The sequence below is a fragment of the Podarcis tiliguerta genome (genome assembly GCF_965153285.1).
Source record: "Podarcis tiliguerta genome assembly, chromosome: 3".
NCBI lineage: Eukaryota > Metazoa > Chordata > Lepidosauria > Squamata > Lacertidae > Podarcis > Podarcis tiliguerta.
Window position 1 is genome coordinate 33100123 of NC_139536.1, and position 15957 is coordinate 33116079.

A 15957-nucleotide genomic window follows, 5' to 3' on the forward strand; every position below is an offset into this window, starting at 1 on the left:
AAGACTGCAAACCTGTGCACACTTACTGTACTTTCCAGGGAGTAAGCCCCATTGTATGCAGCATGAGTTAGTTTTAAATAAATATGCATTGGATTGCACTGAAAAACATAAGCCCAAGCGGAGCTAAAAGCAATAACAGCTAATAAATCTCAATTGTCATTAGGTTTAATTGCATCCACTCTCTTCATCTCTACAAATAGTAGCTAATAATTAGGGTTGTGTAGCCGATTTGTGCCAGATCTGGATTAGGTTGTGGCAGCTACAAATTGCTACAGAGCGGGGGGGGGGGGCAGTTTCAAATCAATTTGTGCTGATTTGTGCCGATCCAGAACTAAAAACAGAAACAAAACACCAGCCTCTGTAAAGCCGCAAAGACTGTCTCCAACGTGTTTCAATTAATTACAACACCATTTAAGGAGAACACCAGGGTTAGGCAAAGACAGGAATTGGCTCATTGTAGAGTTGTAGAATTTCATTCAATACTCTCAAGCACAGTGTTTAGGAAGAGCGAAGGCAAAGCTTCAAGATGCAGCAAGCTCACACTTCCCCTACACTTTTGTAAATACCGTCTCTTTGAAATAGTTTGGGGGCATTTGTTCAGTTCCCTATCTGGCCTTATACCTGTTTGTTTCCCATCCTTTCCAATTCAATCCCAGCCTCATCCTTATACCAAAAAGAAAAAAGAAAAATTTGTTGTCTGTGTCTTAGCCATTGTTACATAGGCAGTGTTACTTTCCCTTATTCCCTCTGCTTCCAATTTTGGCCCTGGTTTTAAAGCTTATGTTTGCATTTGATTTACAGCTGTGTCTGTTTCTATGTCCATCTTTATTGGTATTTTGGTGTGTGTGTGTGTGTGTGTGTGTGTGTGTGTAAGTCTTGTGAGTACATTGCACAGAGTCCAGTACACTGTTCATGGCCATGAGAGTACAAGATTCAGAATTATGGATCCACATCTGGATTGAACTGGAAAAGAGGGTCGTGGTGTATTTCCTCACACTTCACTGCTGTTAATGTGAGGCAAAGGAACCAACAGTCAGAGAAGACTGTATTTGCTACTCAGTGTATATTTCCATGTCTCTTTCAGATCATTGGCTCTTCAATACTTGTGGTGCTAATGGACCTCAAGGGCCCACCCAGACCCAGTGCAATGATGCCTATAGGAACTCCAATCTCAGTGTAGTGGTAGGGACGGAGGATAATTTTCCAGGTGTACAAGTGTGGAGAGTGCCTGCAACCAATACTTACAGGTAAGAGTTCTATTATTTTCATTAGTTCCAGAGGACTTTCCAAGCCTTTTCTCTGAAACCTATTATCCAAGCCAGGGCTCATCTCTTGAGCATGGAAAGTAGTAATGAAGAGAGCGTCAAGGAGTGTGTCTAAACTGCCTTCCCATTATCACCAAGGACTGGAGCTAGAGTTTGCCAAGTTTTAAAGAGGCACACATCTGCAATCTATACCATATTGTGCCTGCCGCAGTGACTGGCTTGAGGGCATGCAGTTGCTCAAGGAATTCAATAGAGATTGCCTGGAATATTCCTAGATGTACCAAATGATTGTCCATCAGAATACTTGATCATAAAAATGGACAAAGGAGAGAATAATATTGAGTGGTGCCCAGGCTCAGGAGTGAGATGCATATGTGTGTTTATTCAATTTCTATTCCTCCCTTTCTCAAAGTTGCCCGGGACAGCAAACACCAAATTGGTAAAACAAGGCAATTGAAAACAAAATAAAAAACCCATTTAGAAATCTAAAAACTGTTTTTAATAAAGAAATTGAAAAAAAAATCTAAAAATATCCCCATACCCTCATACCTAATAATGGCAAGTGTGTCAGGATGAGTATATTTCAGCAATCAAATTTCTGGGTAAAGTGGAATATTTGTAAGTTCCTCCTGGACGTAAATACAGTCTGTTAAGTTGTGAGTGAACATATCAGACGACACAGTGATTCTTCAAACAGCTCTTGTTTATTCAGAGGCCAGAACAGAACTGAGCTGAAGGGCTCAGCCAGCCTACTTATATAGAGCTCCAGTACAACGTTACTGTAGCAACTTTCTAAAACTATCCAATCACTGAACGTCACTTTCAATCTTTCATTTGCATAACTATCTACAGTATCCCCCTGCGGGCCCAGGGTGAGAACTTCCGTACATAACACAGTCGTACCTTGGAAGTTGAACAGAATCCATCCCAGAAGTCCGTTTGACTTCCAAAACGTTCAGAAACCAAGGCGTGGCTTCTGATTAGCTGCAGGAAGCTCCTGCAGCCAATCGGAAGCCGTGGAAGCCCCGTCGGCCATTCGGCTTCCAAAAATAGTTCGAAAACCGGAACACTAACTTCTGGGTTTCGATCGTTCGGGAGCTGATTTGTTCTGGAGCAAGGCATTTGAGATCCAAGGTACGACTGTAATGAAAGAGACTGGTGCACCTCACCAGGGAGAGGAGTCCATAGATGGGGAACAACCACCAAGAAGGCCATGTCTTGGGTCAATGCCAACCACACAGCACCCAGTATTAGCACCACCAGCAGGGCCTCCCCTGACAATCATAAGGCTTGAGATGGAATGAGCACAGTACCATCAAATTCAATATATATGTAATTAGAAAGTTGCCAAGACAGGTCAGCATGGCTGCAGTTGATTTTAAAAGAGAGAAAAGCGAATGAAGTTTTTAAAAGGAAGTTGAAAGGGAGAACCAGGAAGGTCAAATATTTTCAAGATGTTTGGAGGCAATTTAAAACCACAATGATAGATGTTCAACTGGGATGTAATTTAGAGGGTAGTGAGTTATGTTTTTTAGGGGGGTCACCTCTCATTTTTTAGTGAGATGGGTTGGATTTGTCTTTTTCTATATATTCTTGGATGAACATTTTTAAGTATGCTGTATTGTCATTTTATATGGGGTTTTAATGTTTGTTTGTTTTTGCTGTAAGTCACTTTGGGACACATTTTGCACACACAAGCATGTCCCAAATTCATAGGTACCAAAAAGACAAAGAATTTGGTTAAGTTGAAAAACTTTAAAATGCTAGTAGGGTTCATTCAGAAATAGAAATCTTACCCAAAGTAATTCAAAAGGATCACTAATACCTTGTTCAGATGTAACAATTCCAACTTAATAAGCCACTATTTATTAAGCCAGGAGCAAGCCTTAAACCTACAAGCTCCCCATCACTCCTCTTCCCCTCTTATATGCCAACTTCAATACCTAATATGTGATTACTTTGAGACAGAATTTTCTGATATATCTGAAGCACAAAACAGTGCTGAATTTTGGACTCCAAAAACCAATCGCCTGATCATATCACATGTTATGAAACCAGAATTTAGTCAAGGCATTACCGCCTGAGAATCTTAATTTTAATCAGCTTGTTATAACAATCCACATGATTATGTTAAATGAAATGGGTATGTTACAGATAGCATTTTGTACCTGAATAATTTGTTTATTTATTTATTTTGTATTAAATTTGTGTACCACTCTTCAAAATCTCAGGGCAGTTCACAGCATAAAAATACAATATAGAAACACAAAAGAAATAATGAAAATAAGAACAAAAATAAACCCAATAAACCCAGCCCACCCACAATGACATTTAAAAGGATTGTTGTTGTTGTTTAGTCATTTAGTCGTGTCTGAGTCTTCATGACCCCATGGACCAAAAGGATATAGGATGTTAATCAGCCAATAACCATTCACACAAATATCCCTGTTGAACCAATAACTTTCTCCACTGCCACTGAGAAGCCCAGGCACTGAATTCCATACATTTTAAATTGAAACCCTTTGAGTGTGCCACTGATTTTAATGCAGAAGTCCTTGCTGAAAAACCATGGTGATGGCTTAAAATATCTGAGGTATGATTGAGAGCTTGTGTTGCCTTTATGTGTGCTTATTCTGTTTTGGTTTGTGTGGAGGGGTCGACAAGTTTAATTGTTTAGTAGTTGGAAAAGTGGGTAAAAGGATCTGGAATGTAAGATGATTTGGTTTATTTAAAGAACCAGAAGAGGGGGTGGAGGGAAGTCTGGGGATTTGGGGGGGGGAGGTAAAAATGTGTGTGTTTTTGGTTATTTTTTGATGTTAATAAGTACTGTGTGGGGTAATCTGGTATTGATACAGTGTGGTATATATTGGATTTCCCCTTCATGGATCACTGCCTTGTCGTGGCGAAGGGGCTTGAATAACTCAGAGAAGCTATGAGCTATGCCGTGCAGGGCCACCCAAGATGGACAGGTCATAGTGGAGAGTTTTGACCAAACGTGATCCACCTGGAGCAGGAACCGGCAAGCCACTCCAGTATCCCTGCCAAGAAAAATCCATGGACAAAGACAACAGGCATATAAAAGTTATGACGCTGGAAGATGAGCCCCTCAGGTCGGAAGGCGTCCAACATGCTACTGAGGAAGAGCGGAGGACAAGTACAAGTAGATTCAGAGCGGATGAAGCGGCTGGGCCAAAGCCGAAAGGACGCTCAGTTGCGGATATGCCTGGAAGCGAAAAGAAAGTCCAATGCTGTAAAGAAAAATATTGCATAGGAACCTGGAATGTAAGAACCATGAACCTTGGTAAGTTGGATGTGGTCAAAAATGAGATGGCAAGAATAAATATTGACATCCTGAGCATCAGTGAACTAAAATGGACGGGAATGGGCGAATTCAGTTCGGATGACCATCACATCTACTACTGTGGGCAAGAATCCCATAAAATAAATGAAGTGGCCCTCATAGTCAACAAAAGAGTGGCAAAAGCTGTACTGGGATGCAATCTCAAAAATGATAGAATGATCTTGATACGAATCCAAGGCAGACCTTTTAACATCACAGTAATCCAAGTTTATGCACCAACCACTGGTGCTGAAGAAACTGAAATTGACCAATTCTATGAAGACTTACAACACCTTATAGAAATGACACCAAAGAAGGATGTTCTTCTCATTATAGGGGATTGGAATGCTAAAGTAGGGAGTCAAGAGATAAAAGGAACAACTGGCAAGTTTGGCCTTGGAGTTCAAAATGAAGCAGGGCAAAGGCTAATAGAGTTCTGCCAAGAGAACAAGCTGGTCATCACAAACACCCTTTTCCAACAACACAAGAGACGACTCTACACATGGACATCACCAGATGGGCAACATCGAAATCAGATTGATTATATTCTCTGCAGCCAAAGATGGAGAAGCTCTATACAGTCAGCAAAAACAAGACCTGGAGCTGACTGTGGCTCAGATCATCAGCTTCTTATAGCAAAATTCAAGCTTAAACTGAAGAAAGTAGGAAAAACCACTGGGCCGGCAAGATACAATCTAAGTCAAATCCCTTATGAACACACAGTGGAAGTGAGGAACAGGTTTAAGGATTTAGATTTGGTGGACACAGTGCCTGAAGAACTATGGATGGAGGCTCGTAACATTATACAAGAGGCAGCAACTAAAACCATCCCAATGAAAAGGAAATGCAAGAAAGCAAAGTGGCTGTCCAACGAGGCCTTACAAATAGCGGGGGAGAGAAGGCAAGCAAAATGCGAGGGAGATAGTGAAAGATACAGGAAACTGAATGCAGATTTCCAAAGAATAGCAAGGAGAGACAAGAAGGCCTTCTTAAACAAGCAATGCAAAGAAATAGAGGAAAACAATAGAATGGGAAAAACCAGAGATCTGTTCAAGAAAATTGGAGATATGAAAGGAACATTTCGTACAAAGATTTCCATAATAAAAGACGAAAGTGGAAAGGACCTAACAGAAGCAGAAGACATCAAGAAGAGGTGGCAAGAATACACAGAGGAACTATACCAGAAAGAAATGGATGCCTCGTACACCCCAGGTAGTGTGGTTGCTGACCTTGAGCCAGACATCCTGGAGAGTGAAGTCAAATGGGCCTTAGAAAGCATTGCTAATAACAAGGCCAGTGGAAGTGATGATATTCCAGCTGAACTATTTAAAATCTTAAAAGATGATGCTGTTAAGGTGCTACACTCAATATGCCAGCAAATTTGGAAAACTCAGCAGTGGCCAGAGGATTGGAGAAGGTCAGTCTACATCCCAATCCCAAAGAAGGGAAGTGCCAAAGAATGCTCCAACTACAGCACAATTGCACTCATTTCACACGCTAGCAATGTTATGCTTAAAATTCTTCAAGGAAGGCTTAAGCAGTATGTGGACCAAGAACTCCCAGAAGTGCAAGCTGGATTTAGAAGAGGCAGAGGAACCAGAGACCAAATTGCAAACATGTGCTGGATTATGGAGAAAGCTAGAGAGTTCCAGAAAGACATCTACTTCTGCTTCATTGACTATGCAAAAGCCTTTGACTGTGTCGACCACAGCAAACTATGGCAAGTTCTTAAAGAAATGGGAGTGCCTGATCACCTCATCTGTCTCCTGAGAAATCTCTATGTGGGACAAGAAGCTACAGTTAGAACTGGAAATGGAACAACTGATTGGTTCAAAATTGGGAAAGGAGTACGGCAAGGCTGTATATTGTCCCCCTGCTTATTTAACTTATATGCAGAATTCATCATGCAAAAGGCTGGGCTGGATGAATCCCTAGCCGGAATTAAGATTGCCGGAAGAAATATCAACAACCTCAGATATGCAGATGACACAACCTTGATGGCAGAAAGTGAGGAGGAATTAAAGAATCTTTTAATGAGGGTGAAAGAGGAGAGCGCAAAATATGGTCTGAAGCTCAACATCAAAAAAACGAAGATCATGGCCACTGGTCCCATCACCTCCTGGCAAATAAAAGGGGAAGAAATGGAGACAGTGAGAGATTTTACTTTCTTGGGCTCCATGATCACTGCAGATGGTGACAGCAGTCACGAAATTAAAAGACGCCTGCTCCTTCAGAGAAAGGCAATGGCAAACCTAGACAGCATCTTAAAAAGCAGAGACATCACCTTACCAACAAAGGTCCGTATAGTTAAAGCCATGGTCTTCCCAGTAGTGATGTATGGAAGTGAGAGCTGGACCATAAAGAAGGCTGATTGCCGAAGAATTTATGCTTTTGAATTATGGTGCTGGAGGAGACTCTTGAGAGTCCCATGGACTGCAAGAAGATCAAACGTATCCATCCTTAAGGAAATCAGCCCTGAGTGCTCATTGGAAGGACAGATCCTGAAGCTGAGACTCCAATACTTTGGCCATCTCATGAGAAGAGAAGACTCCCTGGAAAAGACCCTGATGCTGGGAAAGATGGAGGACACAAGGAGAAGGGGACGACAGAGGACGAGATGGTTGGACAGTGTTCTCGAAGCTACAAACATGAGTCTGACCAAACTGCGGGAGGCAGTGGAAGACAGGAGTGCCTGGCGTGCTCTGGTCCATGGGGTCACGAAGAGTCAGACACGACTAAACGACTAAACAACCACAATATTGGATTTTTGTAATTGAAAGCTAATAACATTTTTAATAATAATAATAATAAATGTTGGGTTCTGAACCACCCTCCTTGACTCAGTATTACAGCCATACAAAATAACAAAGAGCAAGAGTCTAGGAAAATGGACTAAGAGAGGTTCTGAATCTGCTCGCCTACCCATTTTCATGATGTTTCACTCAGCCATCCAGAAAAGAATGACTTGCCTGTGGGGGAATGGGTGAGAAGAATTTTTCAAGACTGGCATATAGTATGTAAGCATCTAAAATATAACCCTGAAGCAAAATAGAGGAGCAGTAAATTATATGCACCGAAGTCTCATTTCTTTAATGTTAATGCCTGGGGAAGAAGCAAAATTCACCAGCAACCCTGGGCTGACTTTGTTCTATGATACATTCGCAAGCAGATCAAAAGTTGCAGGCCATTGATATACTGACTGATTTTTTATGGGATGTTGCGCATTGTATGTCCATGTTTGAATAATTAGTGCCAGTCATTTAAAAGTTGTGGTGGGTCATTCACAAGATCCTCAGTGCCGGCGAGACATCACAACCCGTTGCGCAGTTCCAGTAACACAAGCTTACTTGGGACACCAGGCAGGCACAATAATTTGAGTTGATATCCCTGTTCTGAAAGCAGCCACTATGAATGCCTTATTTCAGTACAGTGGTACCTTGGGTTAAGTACTTAATTCGTTCCGGAGGTCCGTTCTTAACCTGAAACTGTTCTAAACCTGAAGCACCACTTTAGCTAATGGGGCCTCCTGCTGCCGCCGTGCCACCGGAGCACGATCTCTGTTCTCATCCTGAAGCAAATTTCTTAACCCGAGGTACTATTTCTGGATTAGCGGAGTCTGTAACCTGAGGCATCTATAACCTGAAGTGTATGTATCCCGAGGTACCACTGTATTGCAAAGGGGTTCCCTGGGGGGTCTCCAGCTGAGTGCCTGCGGGTGCCATCAGTACCTCTTAGCGCATCCACAAAAGATCTCAGTAAATAGCCCTCAAAAATCTACAATAGACAATAAACTGCTCTCCATGCCCGTTTCCTGTTTTGCACTGTCTCTTGTATACTGAGCCCTTAAATATGCCCACATTTTGTTGGATGCCAGGATTTGTCACCCACCTTCCCTTCTGTTCTGAACAGAGAGGAGGTACAAAGAGCTTTCCTCTTCTGAATGAGCATGGTGAACACCCCCTTTTTTTTGATGGGGTTATCTGTCTGGGCCATTGTGTGTTCCTGTCTCTTGTAGATATGGCAGCCATTGTTTTGACTGGCACCCATAGCACGTTCTCAAAATTCCAGAAATGCCCACTGCTTAAAATAGTTGGCATCCACAGGGGCCTAGGCCAATTTGACCATTGATTGTTCCTACCCTCATGCCATTCTGCCTGCCATGCCTCCGAAACCCTTGAAAAATCCTTACTACATACCCTATTTTGCCAGCCCATGACCACCACTTGCCCCTTGTACAGTAGCGAGACCTGATGAGGTTTTCCCTTTTTTCCAGAGCAGTAAGACCACTCTGGTGTAGGGTGCTAAGCTGCTTCTACCGTTGCAGCAAAATTGCCCTGTCCTGACTTAGGCCTAGTGGAAGTGTCTAGTCGCAGTGTCTAGTCCTGTGCACTGTTGCCAGCAGACCCAGAAACTGGAACAGCAAGTATTTTAAAACAGCGGCCCCCATTCCATTGCTGTATAGTGCAATCGTATGCATGTCCACTCAAAAGTCCCACTGTTTTCATGTGAGTAGGTTTAGGATTGCAGCTTTCTCCCTCATCTACTGTGAAGTGGGACCAAAGTTCTCTTTGGTTCCAAAGGTTTACTTGTCTTAACTGGCTGGAGGCTGGTGAGGGAGAGAAGACAGCAGCAACTGCAAGAAAAGGGCAAGTGGAGATTGTCCATCTTCAGGTCCAAGTGAATCGTTGCACATCATCTCTTGCCTTTTAGCTTCAGTGTGCAAAACCATTTTCTCCCCTCAGTTGTATCCCAGAGGAGGAGAGAGAGAGAAAGAGAGAGAGAAAGAGAGACAGAATCTACATACATGCAAGCAGTGCTTCTGCTGCTAAAAACACAATAGCTCCTTTAAAAGGTTCCTTCTTAGAAAATGTTTAATTCTGCTTCCATTTCCAGAAAACAAAAATGCATTCTTATCCTTTCAATTATTCTGTGTGGTTTCGTTCTGCCAAAGTACATGGGAGAAACAATCTGTTCCTCCCTATGTTTGTCCCGTCCGTATGTTTCTAAGGAATATGTGTGAGCACTTCATAACTGACCCGTTATGCGTGTATTTTGTATTTGCGTATTGGAGCAAGTACAAATGTCATGTAAGAAACTCACTTTCACTTTGGGGTTTTTTTTCCTATTTTCTTGTTGTATCAATAAAAAACTTTTTAAAAAAAGAAAGAAAAGAAACTCACTTACCTACATACTCGCCTCAGATCCTCAGCCTTCTGCAAATGCAATGGTGTTCTGTTTTAAACAAAAGGAACTCTCTTTTGCTATTAACAGAAGTTTGAAAAAGAATCAGCAGGCTTCACTTTTATTTCTCCCCCCAACCTTCAACACTCCTAATAACACAATATGTTTGAAAATTTCTCCTTGCTTTTTATAGCCAGGTTCAGTGTTAAGCATAGCAACAATAATAGAGAAGTGGATGTCTGTTTTGCAAAAGTGAGTCCCTATTTCTGACTCTGGTGATCTTTCATGCATTTCTATTACTTTAGCAACTTTTACTCATTCTGACAAGATGGTCATTGGCATTCATAGGAGCTCTGCAAATTTGCAGCCTATTATCAATGGCCGGGCCAATAACCTCTTTGTAGCCATTGGCTTTGACAAATCTGGAGTAACCGCGACCCAGAGTTTGCCACTCCTCATCCTTCACAGCTGGTGAATGAGGCACTAACCATGTCTCTCTGGGTTCCCGGCTTTATTGCTTATATGCAAAATCTACTCATACACAGAAAAATATGGCTCCTAATTGCAGCCAATTAGCCCTGCCAGCTTGCCTTGCTCAATAGTGCACCTCATTAGCCATTATAGCTTCCTGCTGAAAATCAGCTCAATGATTCCTGTTCCTCGTAGCATCTGTTCAGGGGACCCTATCCTGTGGCCATCGCTTTCTCTCTTGCGTCCATTCCTGCCTTATGGAAGAATGATTGCTTGGGTCGCAGAAAGTGACACGAACATCATTGGGTCAGAGTCCAAGAATCCCCTCTGCTTTGTGATCTGCTTGGAGCTCTGTATTCAGTCTGACAGCCAAGCCTTTGCTTGTATCTGTCTGTTTTGGAAAGAGGATAGAGTCTAGGTATCCTCACTGCAGCAGAGCCAAGATGAACGACTAGGTTGGAAAAAGGAAAGTTGGGCGGAGGAAAAATCTGAAAAATCCTACTTCTGCCCCAGGGGAAGCCCAGGTTATTCTGTTCTCAGAATAAATGATACCAATGGTACGTGATGTGCAGATTTTATTCCATTGGCACTCCTTGGCTTATTCCTTCTCTTCTTTTACTTGCAGAGTCTCAGGCTATGGGGCGTCTGGTGGCAAAGGGAAGAACAGTATCATGAGGTCACATGGCGTTTCTGTGGTTGGAATATTTAAACTCCAGAAGAACGATAACTTGTATATTTTGGTGGGACAACAAGGAGAAGATGCCTGCCCTAGTGTAAGTTATCATTCACCCTGATGAAGGCCATCCCCCCACCCCCATCCATGAACACATTGAAACAGTCTGTTTGGATTGAAATATCTGGGCCTTGAGAGTTAAGGCACACATTAATTAAGAGTGGATTAGGAATGGACAGATCCGTCAATTTCAGTGCTCTCAGTTTCTCACTTTTCCTACCTCAAATTCAGTTTTCCACATTTCTACAGCAATTTGCAATATAGATTTTTATTTTATTTTAAATGCTGATGATAATTCATCAGTATTTCAGTGCAAATTTCTCCTAATAAGCACGTTTGTATGCAGTTTTGGCTAATATACACATTTTTTGCAAGCAATTTCCCCTAATATACTGCATTTTTCTATGTTGTTTTCATATCTATATACATTTTTATGCAGCCTTTCCTCTAATATATACATTTTTTTGTGAACACCAGTTGGAAACTGCATCACAAATTTCAGATAAGTGCAAATTTTGAAGGACAGCTTGTTCCTGTTCTCGTATTGTTTCAGAAAAGTGAATTGCTTTGGTTTGCCTACCTTTAAATGCAAACTGAATCAAATTTCTCCCCACCCCCCTCCATCCCTAGTGGAGAGATGTAGGCTCAGATTTAGATAGACCACTAGGGAGGGGTTTTTGGTAATTTGCTGTTTTTATGTACATGTTATAAATTAATCAGTGAGAAGCAGATGGTTAATCAACTAAAGATTCCTTAATCAATTGGAGGCTTTCAGCTGAAGCAGAGGAAGCTGAAAAACAAAAGTCTTAAGCAGGGATCATTTTGAGGAGCCAATGAGGGAAGGCTGTGCATCTTAAACAAAATACATTTAAATTCAAGATGGCCCTGGCAATGAGGCTAGAATCTACATGCAGGACAGCAGTCAGAGGCAGGACCAAAATGGCATCCCTAGATGGAGTTAGGACCATAAGAAGTTGCTTAATACCAAGACTGGCCATTGGTTCATCTAGCTCAGTTTGGGACCTTTTGTATGCAAAACACATGGTCTAACACTGAGCTACATGTAAAAACATGCAACCACCAGTGTGGCATCATCACTTCCTGGGTTCCCCCCCTGTGTATTATTGGCTGCTACTGCCAGAGGTAGAGAAATACACAATGTGATGATGTTACATCGTGAGGTGAGTGTTCCTACATGGTACATGGGAACTTAACACAGAGGTGAAATTTTAGAAGGTGGTAGCATCTCTGTGAAGAGGAATTTAAATAATCTGGGAGCTACTTTCAGTGGTTTCCACTTCTCTGTGTCATAACACTCAGTGAACATTAATGGAATGGAAGAAAGGGATCGCAAGACCATTGAATTAAGTTCTCTTGTTACTGAGTTGGGGGGGGGATGAATTCAGGTTGTGTGTTCCTTTTTTTTCCTAATACATTTTTTTTTTAGCTTAGCTTGTGTTCCCTACGTGAAAACTCCAAGACAAGTGATTCTTTTTGGAACTGCACAGTGCTGTTTCCACTGAGCATTAAGAATTCAGCAGTGTTCTTTGCTTGAGTATATTTCAGATGACTAGGTCTGGACACCAGATTCTTATGCTGTTATTACAGGATGAAGAAAGAAAGTGGGGGACTCCATTACAAAGGTCCGAGCAATACCAGAAAAAAAATCCTTAGGTGGGGATAGTGCATCCCCTTTCACATCCATGCTCACCATGCACATAAATGCAAGAGGTTAATATTTTTTGGATTGTGGTCTATCTAGATTCAGTCTCCTATTTTGTATCCATAATCTGAGCATTGCAGCACACGATAATATACGAAGTCATTAAATTACAGGGCACTGTAATCTTAGCAAAGATTTATTGAGTGCTAATGTAATTCTTTCATCGAGGCAAAGAGATTGCATTGACTTGTGGAAGTGGCTTTAACTTGATTGGATTGTAATCAGTTATGTCTTTGCCATGAAGTCGTCTTTCTTTCTTTTTTTAAAAAAAATCCAATTGTGATCTATTGGTTTCTCTGGGTCATTGCACTAAGTCATTTGATTAACCATCCCTTCTCCAACTGTGAATTAGAGTTAGCAGGTGTTGGGATTTTTATAGCACCCACAGCCTTCTGTGGACCAGCTCTGAGAGCCTGCTATTGATCAACAAGCTTAACTTTAGAGGCATAAATTTAAGATTAAGTTGCTGTAGATCAGGTTCTGTTTCCCTCGCAAAGTATTTCCGTATGAAGGTAAGGCACCTCAAAGCAGGACTGTATTTGGTTAATCATCAGCATGTGCAATTTTGTAAAGATAGTTTCTTTCTAGGCCTATGTTGTTTTTCATGTTCCTTGGCTGAGCTTTGGCCTATAAATCATGAGAGGGACCAAGGCCACCTTTCCTCCTATTTCAATATTGTAGGTCAAATTGATCTGAACAACATGGGGAGGAGGGCCAAGCCTTGGCCTGCATGCATATCGCTTGGAGATTACAGCATCAGTGGAGTGTCTAAATAGGCCAAAACAGATACAATGCCATAGCAAGAAATTCAACATCTTTCCACGTTTCAAATAAAATGGTTTTCAGTGGTGTTGGCTTACACACTCAGTTGCCAGCCATCAAGTGTAGTATACCGCAGACAACTGCTGAGAAATCATAAGATATCCATGTGTACAGCAGACCTTGATGAATGTCTGAAGTGGCCTATTGAAAAGCATTGCATTTGAGCTAATATTAAACTAAAAGTTCCATCTCCGATGGCTGGCCACTATTTAGCACCAGACTGAAGGACTGCATTGACCTTTGGTCTAATCCAGCATAGCACAGTGACTAAAGTATTGAACCATCAGTGGGGGAGAACTGGTTCGACTTCCCATTCAGCTCACTGGGTGACCTTGGGCTGCTGTTTCTCAAGCTACCCTACCTCACCGGCATGCTGTGAGAATAAAATAGAAAGGGAGACAACCATGTAAACCCACCAGACTCCTTGGAGACATTGTGGGTTATAAATGCAATAAATAAGTAAGTAATACAGCAATGCAACTCTTGTCTTCTGAAGCAACCTCATTTTATGTCAGCATCTGAGTAGTCTCTGGAGCAAGTGGAGTCAACACCTTCTGCAATGTATCTCAGAGCCTTTCCTTTTCCTCCCTTTGCGTCTTCTCTGGCAGTCTACAGGACCTAGGGCAGCATAATTCAGATTTAGCATTTATGTGCATTTATCCAATTCTCATAATGAATACATTGTTCTGTACTTAGTACAGGGGAGCAGATGCTGCTGCTGTTGCAGCCAAGCACACAGGGCAGTGCAATTTCTGTTGCACCTAGTTGATGGGGGAGGAATGTACAGAAGTCGAATTCCAAAGCAGACTTACCTGATTCAGTCTTGGTGGATCATGACCTAGATCAGATCATGAATCCACATCAGGTCCTGGCACTCCCTTTGATCTTCTCTATTCAAAGCCTCACAAACACTAGCCGTTCCAGGCTGTGGACACCTAGATAACTGAGCTTCTTTGAAGGAAGGAAAAAATGTTACCAACTTACCAAATTGAGGCAGCCCTTGTGCACATCTTAAACACTTTTATTTTATTCTAATGTTGGTTGGTTTTTTTACATTTGTGTTTTTGTTCAGATTTTAAACAAAATGAGGGTGGCTTAGTTCCATCCCTGTGCAGAACTGGGATGGATGACACTTTAGTGGGTCTGTCCATCCCCAGTTACATATTTCTGAAGCTGAGCTGAAGCACACTGTAGGAAGATCTTCTAGGTGGGCTGGGAGCAGACTCTGTATTCTTCATTCCACCACTGACCTTTTCTCCAAATTGAGTGCCTTTGTTTCTTCCTGCTTGTCAGGTGGTTCCAATCATTAATCTTCATTGAAGAATCCCTTGAAATATACATGAAGGCCAAATGTCCTAATTATTGGCAGGAAGAAAGGGTTCTTTTCCGATAATCTCTTTGCAGATAAAAAAAAATGCTATCACTTTATGGGGCTGCCTAACACTTTTTTATGATTGCATTAAGCAGCAAATTAAGATAGGCAAGAGAATAGGTTCTTCTTCACAGAATCTTTAGCCTCATTATCAGTTCCTTGCCAGTTGACCAGGGCCTGATCTACACATGGAGCATAATAAAGTGACAGAGTCCCAATGAGCTAGAGTGGATTGTTCCACTTCAAACTGCAAGTGGAGTTGTCACTTTTCTCTGCTCTCTCACGTAACCAACATCCTACAAGTAAAACAACAGCATTATCTAGCACATCAGTGAGAAAGGTTCTCTTCCCATCCCATTCTCTGTGTGTTTTCTGTGTAGGAGAGCATTCAGTAATGGAATCCTCCCCATGTACAGTCTGGAATGATACAGCCCACTTTACCACCACAGGGCTCTTCCTCTGCATTACCACCTCATTCTGCTGCCATGCGTAGGCTAACCCTTATATTGACATGGCCACATTTACAATAATCAGAGTTGCTTTTGATAGGTGAAGTCTTATGTCAGGTCCACGGGAAAAGTATAATTCTGGACATTTTTATTTACAGACTCTGACCAACCAAGTTATACAGAAGGTCTGCATTGGAGAGAATAACGTCGTTGAAGATGAAATTAAAGTAAATAAGAGTGTCTATGAATGGGCTGGAGGTGGTGGTGGAGGTGGAGGAGCAACTTATATATTTAAGGTACGCAAATATCCACCATCCATACAAATATTAAGCTTTGTCCTTTCAGCGTGAGGCACTCGGTTTACTTATGCTTCCTTCGTTTTGGTCCTTTTCAGCCTTGAACTAGGGGGAATATGATCTCCCCTGCCCTCAAATGAGCCTGGTAATTGCAACACATGTGCTTATATAGGTTGCTGTTTAATTATCTCATATCTGTTTGATGACATCATACCAACTCACTTTTTCTTATGTGAGACAGTCAGACCACAGAAACATAAAAAATACCAACTCTGTCTAGCTCATTGTTTCACTATCCTGACTGG

General features: G+C 41.8%; 1 protein-coding gene across 1 annotated transcript in view; it reads left to right on the forward strand.

The window, feature by feature from the left end:
- Positions 1–15957, forward strand: part of ALK (ALK receptor tyrosine kinase) — a 564868-nt gene that overhangs the window by 498720 nt on the left and 50191 nt on the right. The window contains exons 12-14 of the mRNA XM_083434390.1: positions 1085–1247; positions 10883–11030; positions 15515–15652. Of these exons, the coding sequence (XP_083290516.1) occupies positions 1085–1247; positions 10883–11030; positions 15515–15652 (449 nt within the window). The remainder of the gene's footprint in view (positions 1–1084; positions 1248–10882; positions 11031–15514; positions 15653–15957) is intronic.